A 21,928-nucleotide genomic window follows, 5' to 3' on the forward strand; every position below is an offset into this window, starting at 1 on the left:
TTCTCCCACAGTGCTGTTAGGAAGGGAGTTCCAGGATTTTGACCCAGCGACAATGAAGGAACGGCGATATATTTCCAAGTCGGGATGGTGTGTGACTTGGAGGGGAACGTGCAGGTGGTGTTGTTCCCATGCGCCTGCTGCTCTTGTCCTTCTAGGTGGTAGAGGTCGTGGGTTTGGGAGGTGCTGTCGAAGAAGCCTTGGTGAGTTGCTGCAGTGCATCCTGTGGATGGTACACACTGCAGCCACAGTGCGCCGGTGGTGAAGGGAGTGAATGTTTAGGGTGGTGGATGGGGTGCCAATCAAGCGGGCTGCTTTATCTTGGATGGTGTTGAGCTTCTTGAGTGTTGTTGGAGCTGCACTCATCCAGGCAAGTGGAGAGTATTCCATCACACTCCTGACTTGTGGAAAGGCTTTGGGGAGTCAGGAGGTGAGTCACTCGCCGCAGAATACCCAGCCTCTGACCTGCTCTCGTAGCCACAGTATTTATATGGCTGGTCCAGTTAAGTTTCTGGTCAATGGTGACCCCCAGGATGTTGATGGTGGGGGATTCGGCGATGGTAATGCCGTTGAATGTCATGGGGAGGTGGTTAGACTCTCTCTTGTTGGAGATGGTCATTGCCTGGCACATATCTGGCGCGAATGTTACTTGCCACTTATGAGCCCAAGCCTGGATGTTGTCCAGGTCTTGCTGCATGCGGGCTCGGACTGCTTCATTATCTGAGGGGTTGTGAATGGAACTGAACACTGTGCAGTCATCAGCGAACATCCCCATTTCTGACCTTATGATGGAGGGAAGGTCATTGATGAAGCAGCTGAAGATGGTTGGGCCTAGGACACTGCCCTGAGGAACTCCTGCAGCAATGCCCTGGGGCTGAGATGGTTGGCCTCCAACAACCACTACCATCTTCCTTTGTGCTAGGTATGACTCCAGCCACTGGAGAGTTTTCCCCCTGATTCCCATTGACTTCAATTTTACTAGGGCTCCTTGGTGCCACACTCGGTCAAATGCTGCCTTGATGTCAAGGGCAGTCACTCTCACCTCACCTCTGGAATTCAGCTCTTTTGTCCATGTTTGGACTAAGGCTGTAATGAGGTATGGAGCCGAGTGGTCCTGGCGGAACCCAAACTGAGCATCGGTGAGCAGGTTATTGGTGAGTAAGTGCCGCTTGATAGCACTGTCGACGACACCTTCCATCACTTTGCTGATGATTGAGAGTAGACTGATGGGGCGGTAATTGGCCGGATTGGATTTGTCCTGCTTTTTGTGGACAGGACATAGCTAGGCAATTTTCCACATTGTCGGGTAGATGCCAGTGTTGTAGCTGTACTGGAACAGCTTGGCTAGAGGCGCAGCTAGTTCTGGAGCACAAGACTTCAGCACTACAGCTGGGATGTTGTCGGGGCCCATAGCCTTTGCTGTATCCTGTAAAATATCCTGCATTGTAACTCAGAAGGGAGAAAATAATTGTTAGACGACAAGATTTATTTTTAAGGCAGTACTTTGTAAAAACAAAGCTTTCCAATTTTTTTTTGAGCTGAAATATACTTTTCCATTGTTTCCTGTTTGTAGTGCTGACCAGTGAGGGTATAGTGTTTGTCTCAGATTTTTCGCCGTCCAAAGCTCCCAGCAGCTCGGGGAAGAAGGTTTATATATCAAGTCCTCACTCAAGTCCCGCCAACACAAAACCAGCAGCCACTGGTGCCAAGAAAGCCTTAAACAAAGTGAAAATCCTCATCACTAATGAAAAACCCAAGTAAGTTGCATTTTAAGATAAAATGTTGCATTTTGAAAGCTGCATTTCCACTTTGCTCTTTTATTGAGATAAAATTTATTCATTGTAAATTCCCTCTCAACCCATAAGCTTGTTTTTTAAATTTTATTTCCCCACCACTGATATCATGTGCATTAATGAGCCCAACATTAACAAAATTAGAGTATCTTGCCGAAATTAATCCTCAAGCTTACATATTCAGAGACATTTAGCAATATAGAAATTTATACAACACCCTTTGATTAAAAATGTGCATTTTGAAAGGTTGAAGAAAAAAAATCAGTACTCTAATTAAACTTTTAAAACTTATTTATAATTTTGTCATGGCTATGTATTTACAATTATACAATGTGTTACTCCCAATTGCATTGATTTTTAGATAGTAAAAGTTTCCTACTTGTGGCTTGACTTATTGGATCAAGGCATAATATTTATGATGAAATACTATTTATATATTAATTTTGTAATACTTCAGTAAGCTTTGCTGATACTGATCTCAGTACTTCAAACCTTTTTAAGAGATTTGTCATTTTATTCACCTATAAATAGCCAAACTGTTTCATTAGCCAATAAATTTGGGACCAAAATTGGAAAAAGTTTTTTTTATGCTTCAGTGCTCAACTAAGCACTGAATATTTCATGTTAATGAGAATTCTATTACTGTATTGCCGAATATTACAACAGGAAATGGAAATAATATGCAAGTAATATTTCTTTGTAGTGGGTCTGGAGGGTGAATTCGACTGGTATTTGTATTGATAATTTACTTTGCACCCTTAATGGAGTTCTAAACATATTACTAATGTACAACTTTCAGATTCTTAATGTAGTAGTGTCATTAAGGTGAGAGCACATTAACATGTAACAGCTGAGGTACACTTTGTAAAACTTTCAGCGTGACTCTGTTCATTTCAGCTTTGTCTATTTCTTTCATCGTATATCTTAGGGTGTTATTATACATTGCAAATAGCAATTCTGTAAAATATTCAGTATTGCTATTAGACAGGATTTGGATCAAAATATGGAACAAGTAGACCATTTTTTGCATTAAATTAGTCTTGACATCCTGATAGCATGATTAGAAGAAGAGTTTAGTTATATAGCATCTTTCAAGTCCTCAGGATGTCCCAAAATACTCCACAGTCAATGAAGTACTTTTTGAAGTGTAGTTTCAGTTGTAATGTAAGAAAAAGTAGTAGCCAATTTGCACCACCAATCACAATGAGATAAATGACCAGATAATCTGTTTTAGTGATGTTGAGAGATAAATATTGGCCAGGACACCGAGAACTCCCCAGCTCTTCTTCGATTAGTGTCATGGGATCTTTTATATCCACCTGAGAGGGCCTCAGTTTAATGTCTCAACTGAAAGATGGCACTTCTGACAGTGCAGTTCCCCATCAGTATTGCACTAAAGTATCAGCCTAGGTGGTTATAGTCTTGGAGCGCATGACATTTGAATTTTATGGCCTCAGTTGCAATGATTTTCTTCAGAGTGAGATGATGACGATTGCATAGAGGACAGTAGCTATTTGGGGAAAATACACTATGTTCTACTTTTTACCATATAATAATGAATGCAAAGTTTCTGTTATCATAGCATTTTATTATTCACCTGATTTGTTTCAGTGCCGAGTCTGTAACTTTGAATGACTGCTTGCAGTTGTCCTATCTGCCATCCAAGAGGAACCATATGCTGCTGCTGTACCCCAGAGAAATCCTGATCCTTGACTTGGAAGTAAACCAAACTGTAGGCATAGTGGCTATTGAAAGAACAGGCGCTCCCTTTCTACAGGTAACTAGGTTCTATTGAGAGGCTGCCTTCCACTGACATTGTTACATTCTGAATGGATATAGAACTGTTTAATTGCTAGAATTGTGGAGGTAGGTCTTTTTGATATTATTAATGGAGTTGGTAGTATTTGTATATCCTGTATTGAAATTTGAGAGATAAAACGGAAAGCACGCTTCTTTTCTTCTGGATTGTAATGTTAAAGTGTAGAAAATCCACAAATATTGGTTTATGATTATGTCTAAATGGAGTTCTACAGATGTTGCCATCATGGAGCTGTTAGATTGTCAATGCAATCCTGTGCAGAACTAATCATATCTCACAAGCAATGCAGAGGTAAACACTGACAACGCAGGGGTATACACTGGCACAGACAAAGCGCAAAATGCCTCTCTCTAGTGCACTCTTGTTTTGGAGAAGCGTATTTTTTGTTTATTGTGGGGGGGGTGGTGTGTGTGTGAGCTTAACGGAAAATTGCGTTGGAGGGAATTAGGGACTGCACATTACTGACAAGTCTACATCATGCTGCTTATGATCTACATATAATCAGTTCCTGCACTCTCACTTCTGGTATTAAAAAATCAGGACTACACTGAGAATCTGATAGCTATATGGTGGCAATGTTTTTGGATAATAAAGGTTTGAGTACTGGTTCAGTTTCTTTTCTGCCTTTTGAGGTTGAGTTGAACTTCGTAGTCTATGAAAATGTCCATTTGAATTTACTCACTGGACCCTGCCAGTGTAACCACAGTTTCTGCAGATGTAATCTGTGCAACTGTAATAATATCATCTGGCTGTTTCCTGATACTGCAGTAGAGATGATAAATATTAGATGTAAATGAGATCACTATTTTTGGCTTTGTTATTGAGAATCCAGCATATTGAAAACTATCATTCTGTTTTCCCTGTAATATTTTCAGTTTATGCACAGCAGTTTCTATGAAATCCTAGCACACACCTAGTTTCAGTACTCTGATATGTCCACTGCTCAGAATAACAGATGTTTTTAAAACTGTTGCATTTTTTTTCCTAGGTCATTCCTTGCCGCCAGCGGGATGCTTTATTCTGTCTTCATGAAAATGGCTGTATTACACTTAGAATCCGTCGATCAAATTCCAATTCGTTGGCTCTCTCCAGTGAAGAGTCGGGTGAGCATGTGTGCCGTTCATAGAGTTACTAGGCAACAAATTGCAAATTATTTCTCACTGAATAAAGTGAACAGTATATGTTATAAAACTTAACTGATACCTTGGAATGATTTCAAGGCAGTGCTCTAATCTTGGTGTTCAGTTGAAAATGATGAGAAAATATATAAGACTATTCAGTTTATCAGGCCTGCTCTTTTCATAGACCGTGCACAATCTGCTGTACTGTGGACTCTACTTTTCTATTTAATACCTCCAGAGAGAATTCGATATAAACACTCTTTGATCCCAAAAGTTAATCAAGTAAAATCACAAAATATATATTCATCCCAACATCTTCACTTGCTAATTGATGGCCAGCTGCCCTCCACAGATGACATTACACGATTTTCCCTTCCCTCTTCTAATTAAATCTTCTAATCTCCTATCTGATTTGAGATTTGTTAGTTTTAAAACAATGTCCTTTAATCCTGTGCTCACAATCCAAATACAATACATTTTGCCCCTCAGCACTATAAATATAAACTGCTAGCTAAATTTATGTAATCTGAAGCCCTTAATTAGGTCACTACCCAGTAATAATTTCCAAGAATCTGTTATGTTTTATACTATCAGTGAATAACTCTCTAATGCACTGTAAAAATAATTATACTCTAATATGAATCATGGGATCCACTGATAATACTCTGAAGAACATAAGAAATAGGAGCAGGAATAACCTGTTCCGCCATTCAGTAAGATCATGGCTGATCTTCAACCTCAACTCCACTTTCCCGCCTGATCCCCATATCCCTTGATTCCCTTAGAGTGCAAAAATCTATTGATCTCAGTCTTGAATATACTCAATAATTGAGCATCCACAGCCCTCTGGGTTAGAGAATTCCAAAGATTCACAACCCTCTGAGTGAAGAAATTTCTCATCTCAGCACTAAATGGCCGACCCCTTATCCTGAGACTATGCCCCCTAGATCTAGACTCTCCAGCTAGGGGAAACAGCCTCTCGGCATCTACCCTGTCAAGCCCTCTCAGAATCTTATATGTTTCAATGAGATCACATCTCATTCTTCTAAACTCTAGAGAGTATAGGCCCACAAGACACACAATTCTCTACTTAAAATGCATTTCCTTTGAAAAGCAGAAAAATAATCTGTTATCATTTATCCTATATTTTTCAACTCATCCTAATGATTCAACACCAGATTTCGTAAACTGAAACTAAGCCACATTTGTGCATGTATTTCCATCTTTAAAGCAAATAAGCTTAAGTCAATTAATGCATTCCGACTCACAAAGAAACAAAAGATTGGTGATCAACATAAAGGGAAATAGCAAAAGCTTTTCTAAGCACGTGAGAAGGAAAGGGATAATCAAACATGGGGTAGACCCACTTAGAGATGAAGAAATTCATCTTGTGACTGGGAGTGAAGAAATAGGAGTTTGCTGATGATATAAAATTATAGGACATGATGGTCTGTGAGGATGAATTCATGAGATTGCAGAGGGACATAGACAGGTTAGTGGAGTGAATAGATGGATGACAGATACAGCTCAATTTAAGTAGTATATCTCAAAGAAGAAAACTGAATTGAAAGACACCCTAAATGGTAACTGTCTTAAGAGTGGAAAAAACCCAGAGATCTAAGGGTGCAGATACATAGGTCTTAAAAAGTGGTAGTGCACTTTTAGAAGTGCCTTGGAATGTTTTCTACATTAAAGGCACTATATAACTGCAAATTGTTGTTGTAGTAGCTGGAAAGGCCATGAAAAAGACAAATAGCATTCAGGGTTTTATATATAGGAACACTGAATACAAAAGAAAGGAAGTGAACTTGAATTTGCACAAAACTTTGGCTAGGCCACAGTTGGAATATTGTGTTCAGTTTTGAGCAGAGAATATATTGGCACCATGGAAAGGGTATAGTGAAGATTCATTTGAATTATACCAGGAATGAGAGGTTATAGTTATTAAGAAAAGCTTGAAAAATTGTGTCATAGAACAGAGATGGTTAAGGAGGATATAATAGAGATTTTCAAAATTATGAAAGGTTTTGAGAGGATAAATAATGAATGATTACTGCTGAAAGTCTCATTGAGACTGTTTTGAATGGAAAATGACAGGACAAACTGATTTAATAATATATAGATGGGAAAGGGCAGAGAAATAGTAATCCGAGTAGCTGGCTCCAGTTAAGGCACGATGGGCCTAATGGCCTCCTCTTGTGCTGTAATTTCTATGATTTCCTATCTTGCATTAATAGAGAGCCTTATCACATCCTCAATGCAATGGAGGCAAATTTCATACTGATTAGATATAGTTTAATTATTCTGCTGTCAGAGGATTTTCTTTCATTTGAAATAACTTTTTAAAAATGTTTTTAGATCCAGATCAGCCTGTTCAGGAGCTTACCTATGATCTACGTTGTCAGTGTGATGCCATCAGAGTCACTAAGACTGTTCGTCCTTTTAATATGGTGTGCTGTCCTGTCAATGAAAACTCTGCTGCTTTGATTGTCAGTGATGGCAGAGTGATGATGTGGGAGCTGAAATCCAACCTATTGGGACCAAAGCCGTATTACAGGTATCTTTGCCTACTAAAATATCCAAACCAATGAATTTTTAAATGTTAATAGATTAAACAGTTATGTACTGTGATTAAATATTAACAATTTAAGAATTACAAATTACATTTAACTTGTTAAAAATAGCATTCCTAATACATTTAGTACTAAACAATTCATAGTCAGGAATTTCAGTACACAGAAGCAATTTGGCCCATTGTGCCTCTGCCAGTGTTAGATCCACATTCCATTTCCTTGCTGTTTCCCTGAATCCTTTAATAATTTTCTTCATGTTTGTCTAATTCCCTCTTAAATGTTGTGATTGACTCTGTTTCAATAGCCACTTGTGGTAATGTATTCCATATTCTAATTTAACTTGTATATTTTGAGTTATGGATTACGTGCTAAAACTGATGAGTACAGTGACATCAATTCTACAAGTCTGATAATTGAGCAATTGACTGTCATCAGCTTGTCCTTGTGGTTGATGGTACTAATGGTCAGGTTATAATGAAGGAAATAATTGACACATTTTGAAAATAATTGACACATTTTGAAAACTCAAAGGTTATATTGAGCTTTTAAACAGTGAATAGTTATGGAGAACATTCTGATACTTTTTAAAATTAATACTTTTTCATGATTTATTTTTACAAAAAAAGTTGATGTATAAATAATATAATGGTTCTTCACTTGTGTCGACACTTCCCAGTGTCGGCATCAAGACATCAAGTTAGGCAGCACTTGTAGATATTTAGTGAAGCTCCCTCTCATCTACTTAGCATCAACAATGCGCTTTAATCCCAATCTGCGAAAAGCTCCAACTATTCTTCTGGCTTCCCTGAGGCTACTGTTATATTAGTTTTTTTTATTCCAATGGGTTTTGTGAATTTGGCTCCAATCCTAATGCAGAGCTGCTAACATAGAACCAGCAAGTCACATTCTCATTCAGCTGCTTTGTTCCTGTAAAACCCACCAAATTACATCACTGTGCATTGGAGTAATACTGCACTGGCTCCAGTATTACTGGCAGAGTGCTCCAAAAATATGTGTCATGGGCTACACACAGAAAATTGCTAATTAGCACTGAACAGTGGGCAGTTATGTGCTGTGGATTTGTGCCAGACAGCCCAAGCCTATTTCATGTGAGGCCATTTATAGTCAGCAGAAATTGCAGACCTACCTCATCAATCTGGACTTAATTTGAACCTGTGTCACAGAGATAAAAGAAGTGTGCTAATCCAATACATCTCCCATTTTCGCTGTATAATTCTAAGCAGTGACAATACCCTTCCCTTTTGTATTTTTTTTGCAAGTATCGCTTCATTTGTCATTTAATTGACTACCATATTTTCATTCTTTAATCTCTATTTCCATGTCAACCCTGGTGAATATATGATACCTAAAGATGTTGTAGTTTGTTATCTTATATGCTTGGTATTTTTATTTATTTTATTGTTTGAGTTATTTGTTGCTGTTTTTCATTTGTAACAGTTACTCAAGTTCCACAGCCTCTCCTTTGTACTGTCCAGTTTCATTTTGTGGAATTCCTGTGGGCACCCAACAAAAGAAGCTTCCAGATCTCTCCTTGGATAACATGATAGGTAACTGTGTAATGTAATGTTCTGGTCTGCTTGTACTTTAGAACACACACAGCAATGGATGCTGTTTGGCATGATTTCCCATTGATTCATTGGGTGTTAACAAATTAAATATGGTTTGAGAAAGAATGTACTTCTCTTCAAGCCCTGATAATACCTAAACTCTTCAATTAGATATTTAAAGGAGAAGTTAATTTTGTTTATGTGGTGGGAAGAGGGGTGCAAATGGACTACTTTAATATAAAGCACTCTTCTTCCTCCAAACCTAAGTTATGTTATAAAAATCTACTTCACTGAAGGCACTTGAAGTTTCATTACTCTTTTTCTTGCCTACTTCCTTTACTCCTTCCTGCTCTGTTTAGGGTCTCTACACTGAGATGAGAGAGAAAGGGTTACTGAATCGGCATCAGCTATAAGATTTCCAGCAAGTGACTCAATAGGAAATCATGCAGGTCATGTATTTGGCTGGTACTGACATTTCCAGGTTGGATGCCTCTTAGTTGGCATCTTAGATGTAAAAGGAGGCCAATCTCTAATTTTCTGTGAAGCCACTTGCTGACAGTCGCATAATTAAAGTCAGCTGAGCAGTTGCAAGCTGAGTCCAGAAACGTGAAAGTATGAATGTTTATGGCACAAGGCTTGCTACAATTTTTTTAAATGATTGAAGCAAGTACTTTATGCTGAAAGTAACTCCCGCTTTTAGTTCTACTTTGAAGTATACTTTGATGAAGTCACCAATAATCTTAAATGTTATGTATCTATTTTCGCTCGTTGTCCTTTCTTCCAATAGTATGGAAAGAAAGAACATGCATTTATGGAGTGCTGTCACGTTTCCCAATTTTTTTTGACCGTTTTTCCATAGCAAGCGTTTGAAGAAAAGAACTACCGTTAAAATGTCAAGATTTTAAAGCAAATGATAATCCTACAAATTTTTTAAAAGGGTACTGAGATAAAAGGTTATTAAAATATTAATGATCTAACTTTAATGTTGTTTCCCATAGACCTCAAATAATAAGCAATCAATTAACGCCTTGAATACATTATGTTGGGAAGTCTCTGGTTCCCCTCTGTGTGGAACGGAGGAGATAGAAAAAAATCAGCAACAGAGATACAAGGGGCCCGATATTACCATGGCGTTGGGTTCGCGGCGGGGGGTAGATTGGGCGCGGGGGTAACTTGTCCGGTGAAATCAGTCTGCTCCGCATGCAATTGCAGGCTGATTGGATCCACATACCTGTTCTTCCGGGTTCCTCGCTGCTAAGCTGCGCGGCGGGCGGACTGCGCATGCGCAGTAAGGTCTGTCAGCTGGAGGAGCCCTATTTAAAGGGGCAGTCCTCCACTGACTGATGCTGCAAGTAATAGGAAAAATTACAGCATGGAGCAGCCCAGGGGGAAGACTGCTCCCAGGTTTATTGATGCCTCACTCCAGCTCTTAATGGATGGGGTGAGGAGGAGGGGGAGGACAGCGATCTTCCCCCTGGTGGGCAGGAGGAAGTGGCCTGCCTCTGTCACCAAGAAGGCCTGGCTCGAGGTGGCAGAGGAGGTCACCTGCACCACCAACATATCGCCCACCTGCATACAGTGCAGGAGGTGCTGCAATGACCTAAGTAGGTCAGCCAAAGTGAGTACACTTACTCATTCCCCTACACTCCGTCTGCCACATCACTGCCCCCACCCCACATCTCCTTCTACACAGCCAACACTATTCTGTCACATCACCCCTCACACCCACTCAAACCTCATCCTCATCTTACCTGCACTTACTCACCTCGCCAGTACTCATCCCGCCACTACCACTCAACCCAATCCTCATATAATCTCATGGCTCTATCTCATACTCACCCTCTCATGCATCTCTTTCATGGTCAGGCTCACTCAACCTGCCACTACCTGTGCTGCAGCCACAGGGTATGCATCACATATGTGCAGTAGGAAGCGTAAGGCAAACGTGTCGTGAGCATGAAGGGGATGCACAAGGGTGTTTGAGGGTTTGTCATGGTTTTTACTTATATTTAATTTCTGACCAACTCACATTACATATTATATTGGCACCACTACTGCCACGTCTTTGCAAATCTTGTCTGGTTTGTGCAATAATGCCCTTTCCTGAGGATCACAATGAAGACCCACAACTGATGCCACCCATTGTGTCACTGCAGAGTGGGTGTAGGTGTATTTGCAGGGCTCTTTTGTGCAGACGACTGAGAGACGTCGGCGATGTCCCCGGTGGCACCCTGGAAGGATGCGGCGGAGAAGTTGTTGAGGGCTGTGGTGACTTTGACAGTGACAGGTAAGAAGATGGTGCTCGGGCCAGCCGGGAGCAGATCGGCATGAAGGAAGCTGCAGATGTCGACGACTACATGTCGAGTGACTCTGAGCCTCCGTGTGCACTGCTGCTCAGAGAGGTCCAGGAAGCTGAGCCTCCGTCTGTGGACCCTGTGGCGAGGGTAGTGCCCTCTCTCTCTGCGGTTGCTCTTCCTCCTGCTGTGCAGGTGGATGTGTCACAGCACGGTGTTGTGGAGCTCCACGTGTCAGAGGTAGACGGCGTGGCTGGCGAGGCTGGTGATGCTGTTCGCCCTCCGAGGAGGTCATGACTGCAGCAACGGCAGCCCCCATCTGGAAGATGTACATTTGAGGGGGTCCGCAAGGTAGGTAAATGTGTCTGGACACCGGGGTAAGTGTGAAAGTTTGTGAATTTTATTGTTAGGAGGAGCGTGGTGGAGGCCAAACTTTGTCCAGAGTGGCCTCCTGCAATGAGTGAGGGACTCCCCTCCCCTCTTCCCCCCCCCCCCCCCCCCCCCCACTTGTCAAATGGACCTTTGCAGCTGCCACAGGCTGATGGCTGCAACACGTCCATTTGAACTGGGAGTGTTTCCCCCAGTACGGGAAACAGTCTCAGTCAGTTGCAAAATCCCATCCCTGCTAAAATAACAGGTCAATCAGGTCTGTAAACAACCTGAAGTACCTGTTCAAGTACTTTAAGTGGCACCCCGCCGGCTTTAATTGCCGGCGGGAGGCCCACATGCGGGGGCTGCGCGCGCACGTGAGTGTGTCAGTGGGGAACCCGGAAGTGGGCGGGTTGGAGCCGAGGTCCCGACCCGCCCCGGAAATCCCCGATTTTTGCAGCCCTCCCGCGGAAAATCGAGCCCAAGCAGTCAGGTTTCAAAGAGAATGCTGCGAGGACAGTCAGGCCCAGCAAGGAAAAGAAGGTTAGAATGCAGTGGAGTAGTTAGAACACAAGAACATAAGAAATAGGAGCAGGAGCAGGCCATACAACCCCTCGAGTCTGCTCCGCCATTCAATAAGATCATGGCTGATCTACAACTTCAATTCCACTTTCCTGCCTGATCCCCATACCCCTTGAAGTAATTTTGTTTATGTCAAGCAAGACATACCAATGATGTAGGAAAACATACTGTGTTCATTATTTAGCATTATTATGCAAAGAGCTTTTGACTTGATTGAACTAAGTGATCTGATCATAACTGTTGCACTGCATGTTTACTCATTGTGAAATAAAGCAGCTTAATGATTCATATCTGGCCTTGTCTCACCAAGTGTATGCTCAGTCCACCTGCGAAGAGATTCATGAAGCACCAATGTGAAAGACACAAATATACTATCACAAGGGGATACTATTATTACACACCTGGTTTATGCTTTTGTATTATGAGATATTGGGCAGGCTGGGCACACCATTAAAGTTAAGACGCTTAAACTACTTATGGGAGTGACTTAGCACTGCTGCTTCCAAGAGACTATCTAAGGCAAGACCCTGCACTTGTAACAAGTACCTTATCACATACAACAAACATGACAGCCATTTTGCATACAGCAAGATCCCACAAACAGCAATGAGGTCAATAACCAGTTTTTTTTTGGTGATGTTGGCTGGGATATTGGGGGAGTTGCTGCTAATCTGAATAGTACAATGGAATCGTTAATGCCCACCTGAATCATCGGACTTGCAGACTCTGATATTCCAGCACTTCCTCAGTACTGGCAGATATTCAGCCTAGATTATGTGCTGACTTTTGAGTCAACTGGGCCAGTTTAGAGCTGCCAGTTTCAAATAGGTTAGAACAGATACATTGTCTGGAATGATCCTGTGATTTATCTATTTTACGGGTTCAGTCCATTAATCAAAAAGGCCGCAAGATGTTTTGTTCCAAAGTATAATAGCTTTATTAAGAAGTTATAATAAGTAGTAAAGCTGTTAAAATACAAGAGTACAAGTAAACATACAACCTGCAAAGTTTATCACTGTACAAAGCTTCAAGGTGCACCTCTCGAAGGTCTTTGATATTAGTTGAGCTATTTAGCCTCGCTCCGAGAATGTTCTAATCAATACAAAAATGTACTCAACTTATATAGGTTTTTAGACACAACGAGGTAAATTTTAACCACCAAGAACGGGCGGGTGGGAGGTTAAAATAGAAGGTTTTTGGAGCAGGAGTGCATCCCGACTCCAACTCGCCCACTTCTGGGTTTAATCCAGGCAGGTTTGTATGGGTGTGGACAGCAAACATCAGGAAGTCCTGCCCCCAATTAAAGCCAGCGGGCCGATACTTAATAGGGCAATGTACCTCATTTGAGATACTTGAGGTACTTAATATTTTATGTATTGGAATAATGACACAACTTTAACCTTACCTGTTTGGGTTTCCCATCGCTTCCCATTCATGTCAGGTGAAAGCAGGCAGGAAGGGCCAGATCCTTGAGATGAGTGCCTTTATTGCACTGTTTGTGGGCCCGGAGGAGCAAGAGTGCTTCATCCAGGCCCAACAAGCTTCACCTGGCTGACCGAAACCCCGCGATCGGCCGCCCCCCCCACATTGTGGACCCCCACCTACCTCCGACTCTGCACCCAACCTCCAGCGACCCCCGCCCCCCCAGTCGTTTCCCCAGCCCATGATCCCTTCCTCCGATCTCCGGCTGCGGCCTGTTGCAGCAGGCCTTCCTGTCTGATAGCCTGGGCATGAAACCCGGACGTAAAATTTATTGGCCTCATTGCAACCCGTCCATTTACCATCTGGGTTTTGCAACCGAAAATTTCTTTCGCCCCCCCCCCCCCCCCCACCCACCTTTCCTGGCTGGAAGTTAAAATTTACCCCATTAGCTCTATATGGGCCGCATGCGAACATCAATAGCTTTCTCTGTTTCTAGCTTTGACTCAGTCTTTAAACATTTGTTATTCATGTTACTCGAACCCCTCATCAAAACTGCTTCAGGGTCTGTGCATACAGAGACTCCCTGGACATCTCAAATAACAGAATACCTGACATCATGAGCCTCCCTTATGGTTGGTAGCCTCCGAGTTAGCAAGAACTCTTATCTTTGCCTAAACTGGAGACAACTCCCCTCTCCCATCTTATGGACAGGAGATGAGAATGACACCAGATGCTCATTACTCAACGAGGTCCTCTCTTCACAAAGTAATCCAAAAGCTTGTCTTGGATGAACAGAAAGCCTTTTTCACAGCTTTTCCCTAACAAGGTTAGCAATATTATGCAGAAAGCTAGTATAATGCTTTTCTTACAGATCCCTTATGCCATGTTCTACATCATAAATAAGATTGGAGTAATACACAATGCTTGCTGATCTCAAAGTTTGAAAAATTTGTCATACTTCTCACTTTCTCTGCTAAATATTTAATGAGCGTGCTCTTGAATTTGTTCATACCATCTGCCTCTACAACCTTCTCTGGGCAGTCTGTTCCATATATTCCCTATATTCCCTATCTGTAAAGTAATTAAATCACTCTGTTCACTTTTCCTTTACTGACCTTAAGTCCATAACCTGTTGTTGTAGATTTTGTGATTATAATAAAACTTTAGTTTTGATTCAGTTTATTTATATCTCTTAGGACCTTGAATACCTCTCTGAGATTTCCTTTTCCAGTGTAAACATTTCTAGTTTCTGTAGCCTTTCCTCATAGTTCAGGTGTCTACTCCATGGTATCGATCTAGTTCCCCAAACTGTAGCGTGTCCATTACCAGGGTGCTACTATGATAGTATGGTGGCCAGAATTGTGCATAGTATTCCAGTTAAGAGCATAACAGTATTGAATTGGAACAGGGAACTCTGAGTAACACTCCATATTCATGATGTCACTGGAGTGGAATATCATGTCACATAGTACAGTGCAGTACTATATCAAATATCCACTACCAACCATACAGCAAAGTAACAATGCATGACTGAAAGACACCAGAACTGTCCACATATCTCGCTTTAGGACACCGAGAAATTTCGGGATTGATAAATAGATCATACTACTTTTGTAAGTTAGTTTACTTGCTCCTTCAGGATTTCTTAATTTGCAATCAATTTTTGGACCACATTTTGTTAATCAGGAATAGCACTACATAAAATATGATACTGAAGGATTTAATTCTTCCAAAAAATGCAAAAACTACTCTTATTTTTCTGTGATCACATTTTAAAATATGAATAAATTGGAGATCAAGTTGTGGCTGTATAGATCTTTTTAGTTCCATACGTAGGTGACATTAAAGAAAAATAGGTGGCATACTTGCATAAATTTAACAATGCAAATTTTTCCTATTAATTTCATTCAGTGGCATTAGCTGATACTGGGGTTATTGTACACTTTTTGTTAAGAGAGATTTACATCTCTGCAGGGTAACCATTTAAGAACATAAGAAAGCATGGGACAAGAAATGGCCAGTCAGCCCATCAAGCCTTTCCTCTCCACAGACTATGTTCAATCTACCGATAATACACTTTGCTCATTGAACGTCCTCAGGGAAAGCTTTATAAAATTTCTTGGGTAAGAAAGTGAAACTGAGGAACATCTAGCTAATCTTGCAGCTCTCATTCAATCCTGGTGAGTTATTTTCCTCAGAAGATATTTCTACGGTCTCAGCTGCACAGTAACCATTGTGTTGTTTTTAGCTAGTTTTATCCTTGCATTTGTTTCAGATTTGATTCCAAGAAACCAGTGTCCATGAGCCAGCTCAGTTTTTTTAAAGAGTCAACGATTGTACCACCAGGATAACGGAGCTGGAAGTAGTAATATAAACCCTGAGAGCCAGCTCATGGCCCCTGCATACTTGAAATCCAACCTAATCAAGAATAACATTGGTTATAGTATATTTGATTATCTCAGTCTACATTTCTCCCTATAACCTTCAATCCTGTTTAGAATTTTTGGCTGCACCAGTGCGGCACAAGATTAAGATAACTTGTTTTGATGTACCACGTTTTCTATTCTCAGATATTTGTCTTTTTGATAGGACAAAGTATAACAGTAGGTGAAGAACAGCCTAGGGTTCCCCACCAACAGGAGGTACAACTGAAGTTCCTACTGACTGGTTTGCTGTCAGGTCTTCCACTGCCTCCATTTGTCATCCGAATGTGTCCTCCACTTACTACCAAGAACATAAAGAACTATCAACCTTTGCTGGCTGTGGGTGAGTACTTGATGTAGGGTTTACTATGTTATTTCTTAAGATTATGTTTGAACATAAGATAATAGAAAGGCCCTGTTTACAATAATCCATATTTTCCTCTTTTTCACAAGAAAACTCTTACAATTGTTTTTATACAGCCAGAGCAGTATCAACTTTCATTATTTCACACACCATGTTGATTTCACATTTTTTGTCAATAGCCACAATCCCCACATCTGTCTCCCCAATGCTCTACTATGACCAGGAATGAGCATCTTAGTGTATGATTATTGCTAACATTTGAAATGTTTCTGGTTTAATTTTAGGAAGAATAATACTTTGCGTATAGTATGTAGAGCAAAATTATGTTTCAAATATAGCAAAGATCAATTCTTTCTTTCAAGAACAGAAACTAATAGTTACAAAATGTGATGATTAAGGACACATCTTTGAAAAATGTGCTATTTTGAAAATGTACGTTTTGTATAATTTTGTTTTAAAATGCATGTTCAAATTATATGTTACATGTGCACATTGTACAGCTCAAACTAATAAAAATACAGTCAAAGTGATAGTTGCAATTTAAGTTGATTAGATTTACATTGTATAGTAATTAATCCTTATATCTTTACCCTGATGCTAGAATTATGCTTCATTTTTTCCCCGTCAAATTTCCTTTCTCCCCCTTCCCTGCCTTTTCTCCCTTTTTAAGGCATGGACTGATTGTTGGTTGCAGTTCTCTAGCACTGGTCACCCTGTGGTACCTCTCCTTAGACCATTATTCATGTGTGGATCTTGATGAATATTGGCAAGCTATTGGACCGTGAGGATCATCACACCAATCCCGATCCTGTTCCCACCCAATGCCCGCACATACAGACTTCTGGCAGGGGTTGCTGGATAGCAATCAGTAGCAGGAATTCTGACTCTCTTTCTTCGCTTCCCTAACCAGGAGGACTGAAGTCAATTGTAACACCCTATTAACGTAGCAGATTCTGGAGATCAAATGGTACCTTTTTGGCTTAGAAGGTCCCAGGTTTGATATGGTATGGCTCATCTGGCTCTCACTGGATAAGCTTGCTGAGCCATCAAGAAGATCCAATGACTTAGCATTTCTGATCTTGCAGAATTGATCTTAACCACAGTAGTTTACACTGCATTGAATTGAATGGATTTGTACATGAAAAATGTTCACGGATATGATTATAACCAAGAGTTGATCTTTTGTCTCTGATCAATTAATTGACAACAGAATTTTTACTTAAAAACAATATCAATGAGACTATTTATTTAATTTCTAGAAGTATAAAAACTGTTTAATCAATATGTATTTCAGGTACTAGCAACGGATCTGTGTTGGTTTATCATCTTACTAGCGGATTGTTGCACAAGGAATTAAGTATTCATTCCTGCGAAGTCAAGTAAGATTTTCACAGTGTAGAAAAAAATACACTTAAGATGTCATTGGCTTCAGTATGAATGAGCTGTGTGTTAGACACAGATTTATCAGGATTAGCATAAAGAATGTTAAATTGACTCCTATTTTAAAAGGTGACCCTGTATTTTTCCTTTAGAGTTTCAGCATTATCCCACTTTAATAACATTTTCAGTAAATATCTGTCTAGTCACATGCCCTGCTACAAAAAAGTGGAGCATTGAAATGCCATCAGAGGGAATGTAGCAGCAGCTGTTTTCCATTCTCAAACCAGCTTTTGCATATGTAATTACAGTGACAGCATGGCTGAAGTTGATGTCTTTGACATTTCTTAATGGAGAAGTTTCCTATAGTTACTAACCACATCCATGTGGATTTGCACTAATGTAAATAGCCCAAGACTTATTTAAGATTGTTTGCATCATCCACTGGTGGCTTAGTTAATAAATGCATTGCCTTATGTGACACAAAGCCATACAAACCAGGAAGATCTCTGTTCAGGTTGACTTGTTCTGAGTTACCCAGTCTCCTTCCTTAATCATTTCAGTTGTGCCACCATGGTGCGGCAGCAACCAGAAAATAGGTTTTTGCCTAAAATAGGGAAAATAAACGGGATAGTTATCTCGGGGGTGCGCACATGTGGGAACCTCATCAAGGATTATAAAGTATTATATGACATAGATTAGGTGAATGCAGATTATTAATTTAAATTGTCGGGCCAGAGGGACAAGAGGACATAAAATTAAATCAGTGAAAAGTAAATTTAAAATGGATCAGCTGATCTTCTGTGGCATTGCTTATCAACAGTTAGGGGTCTGGAGCTGCTAACCTGGCCTATTCCTTAAGACTACTGCTCAGGTACTCCTTTTGGGGAAACGTAATGGTCAGTTAAAGGTTAATTATTGTTCCAAATTTTTGTAGATTGACAGATGTTTGGTTCCTCTCCTTGTTATCTCAACAATTTTTAATTAGGTTTCTTTCTCTTTTTTGTACTTTTCTCTCTCTCTTTTGCACTCACCCAGTTTCTCTCTCTGCCGCTTTCACACAGGCACGTGGAGAGATTATTTTAAACAAGAATGCTAGAAATAATTTTTTTTAATTGCTAAAAATTGAAAATTAAAAAAAAAGTCACAGCCTTCTAATTGGTCAGTGGAATCAAGTGATTAATATAGAGTATTGTTACAATCTGATTAGTCTGTGGTAGCAGCTGCTTACAATGAACCAATCAGCAACATTGCTAGCTCCCTACAGTGGAACAGACATATACAGTGTTAGACAGGCAGGTTTTAATTTACTGCATGAAATTAATTATGATTCTAACAGTGTTGAACTAGTTCAGTCTAAACTTCTTCTACTTTCACACTATTTAAAATAGGTTGTATATCAGAGGAAATGGACACACAGTTCTTGATATAAGACCAGAAAAGGCAATTTAGGCAGTAATTGCTTGTAATGTAGGTCATAGAATTATGAGGTTGGCTGTGTGGGACTGAGCAGAGTGATGAAGACATAACTCCCATGATAGTTGTAAAATATATGTGTAACCCGCTTTTGGGCCATAGTACTAAAATAAAATTTGCTGGTTGCTGTGACTCTATTATGCAGCAGTTACCTCAAAAAGTGCTGTAACTGCCATACAATGGGAGTTGTAAATGCAGGTTAATGCAATGAGTTGCTAACCCCAGTATCTTCAGTGCAGCTGAGCTCATTAATGTGTTTCTAAGGTTGCTTTCTGATAAGAATTGAGATTAAGTACAAGTTAGCAGTTTATTTTTAAAAAAATCTTTGTTTTTGGACCTCGTTTAGGGGCATTGAGTGGGTGAGCCTGCCCAGTTTTCTTTCTTTTGCCACCTCAACACCAAACAACCTGGGATTAGTGCGGAACGAACTACAGCTGGTTGATCTCCCAACAGGTCAGGAGAACAGAATATGCTATTTACTGATATTATGCACAACTGAAATTTGATGATGAATGAACAATTACTTATTTGAATTATTCATAGGCTTGACAAACTTAGTGGTTCTTTGAAGAAAAAGTACAAAATTAAACAAAATTGAAGAATCTTGATTTAGAAATGCCGTTGCTTAATGTGACGTTATATGATCAGTTCCTTTTAATTGCAAACTAAGCTGTCCAAATTTTTTAATGACATTGCTCTTAATCATCCCTCAAGTGTTGTGAACTTGTGGAAAGGTTGGTACAAGTTCCTCCTGAAGTAATTTGAATTTACTCTGAGTTCTGTCTCTCTTTTCATGCAACCCCCCATAGTGAAGAGAGTTCACAGTCATCTTGTTCCTAGTCGGAGCCTGACGTCTGCTAGAAAGAGTCAGAGGGGATTACTAGTGGACTGAGCTTAAATCCAGCTACATCAGGACATATGTGGTAGCTGTTCCCACTGGGCTTATATATCCTTGATTCCTTGGTTTATATATGGGCCGTTAGGATATTTAGGCAGTTTTCTGCCCAGTCCCCTCCTCCTGTCCCCCTGCCCCATTAATGGTGCCTCCACCTCATCTACCTTCCCCCTCACTCCTACCCCTGCCCCCTCACCCTTACCCCCTTCCCTCCTCTCTGCCTCCCCCTCCCCCCTCACCCCCCCCTCACCACCCCCCCCCCTCACCACCCCCCCCCCTCACCACCCCCCCCCCTCACCACCCCCCCCTCACCCCCCCCCCCCTCACCACCCCCCCCCTCACCACCCCCCCCCTCACCACCCCCCCCCTCACCACCCCCCCCCTCACCACCCCCCCCTCACCACCCCCCCCCTCACCACCCCCCCCCTCACCACCCCCCCCTCACCACCCCCCCCTCACCACCCCCCCCCTCACCACCCCCCCCTCACCACCCCCCCCCCTCACCACCCCCCCCCCTCACCACCCCCCCCCCTCACCACCCCCCCCCTCACCACCCCCCCCTCACCACCCCCCCCTCACCACCCCCCCCTCACCACCCCCCCCTCACCACCCCCCCCCCTCACCACCCCCCCCCTCACCACCCCCCCCCTCACCACCCCCCCCCTCACCCCCCCCCTCACCCCCCCCCCTCACCCCCCCCCCTCACCCCCCCCCCTCACCCCCCCCCCTCACCCCCCCCCCTCACCCCCCCCCCCTCACCCCCCCCCCTCACCTCTGTTCCTCCACTCTTCTTTTCTCCTCTGTCCCTCCTTTTCTCCTCTCTTCCTACTCTTCCCCCTCCTGCCCTCCCTATTACCCTCCACTTCCCCTCCCTCTCCCCATCTGCCTGGTTCCAATTATCACCCCAGCCTTCAATTTTGTTTGTCCTGAATATTTCACTGGTTCTTAACTCCCCATGTGAAATTTCAAGGGAGATTGACTTATACATTCAAAGAATGATGACTGCAACTAGATCCAAGAAATCTTTCTTTGATCAAGTTGTATTGAATTCCAGCCAATTTTGCTATTACATATTACCTATAGAGTTGGAGAGATGCTGAAAATTTTCTATTTTGCATCTTTTACCCTTACTGGAAAATTTATATTACAGAAAAAAGCAGACTGTCACAGCATAGGCTTATATTTTTCAGGCAGAGGAGTATAATTTCTTTCACTCTAATATTGATCATTTTAATAGTGAGTTCTCATAATGGTTAATGTGCAGCAATGCCCTGAAGAGATAAAAGAAAATGTCAATCCTAATACATTTGAATAAATCTGGAGTATATAAGAAAATATCTTAACTTCTGTATCCATGAAATATGTTCTTTAGATATTTCAGTAGGTTAATATAATAGAAATTTATTAAGCTTTGTTGCATTGTACCATCAGTGAGTTTCATGTCTAGAAGATGCTTCCAGATTTACAGAGCTATCATTACTTAATGAATTTTTGTGATTTTGGTTTGAAAATGAGAGTTTTTTCAACTTGTAAACCATTCTTTCATATTTCCAGAAAAGATTGTCTTTTGTTCAAAAGTTACATTTCTGAAAAGGTTATGCTGATCAAGTGGTTCATTGGCATAAATTGGGTATTCATGAGAACTCTTCTGTTTAATTATGTTGATGCTAATTTTTCTTCAAATTATAGTATTTTGCCACATTTTTGCTATGCAAAATTTGATGCACGTTCTGGTCATGCCCTGTATTCAGCTGTTTTTGGATGGCAGTCAGAGTGGGGGTTGGGCACAAAGGCCATGACTGGCCTCACAAACCCTGTGGACCCAAGCTCAGGCCTGTGGAGTGCACCCACTTGA

General features: G+C 41.2%; 1 protein-coding gene across 2 annotated transcripts in view; it reads left to right on the forward strand.

The window, feature by feature from the left end:
* wdr11 (WD repeat domain 11) overlaps positions 1-21,928 on the forward strand; it is a 101,537-nt gene that overhangs the window by 33,428 nt on the left and 46,181 nt on the right. For both annotated transcript variants that reach the window (XM_068002253.1, XM_068002254.1), the window contains exons 5-12: positions 1,571-1,754; positions 3,402-3,567; positions 4,598-4,712; positions 7,089-7,287; positions 8,762-8,871; positions 16,128-16,304; positions 17,620-17,704; positions 19,525-19,631. In XM_068002253.1, the coding sequence (XP_067858354.1) occupies positions 1,571-1,754; positions 3,402-3,567; positions 4,598-4,712; positions 7,089-7,287; positions 8,762-8,871; positions 16,128-16,304; positions 17,620-17,704; positions 19,525-19,631 (1,143 nt within the window). The remainder of the gene's footprint in view (positions 1-1,570; positions 1,755-3,401; positions 3,568-4,597; positions 4,713-7,088; positions 7,288-8,761; positions 8,872-16,127; positions 16,305-17,619; positions 17,705-19,524; positions 19,632-21,928) is intronic.

This window comes from Heptranchias perlo, chromosome 21 (assembly GCF_035084215.1).
Source record: "Heptranchias perlo isolate sHepPer1 chromosome 21, sHepPer1.hap1, whole genome shotgun sequence".
NCBI lineage: Eukaryota > Metazoa > Chordata > Chondrichthyes > Hexanchiformes > Hexanchidae > Heptranchias > Heptranchias perlo.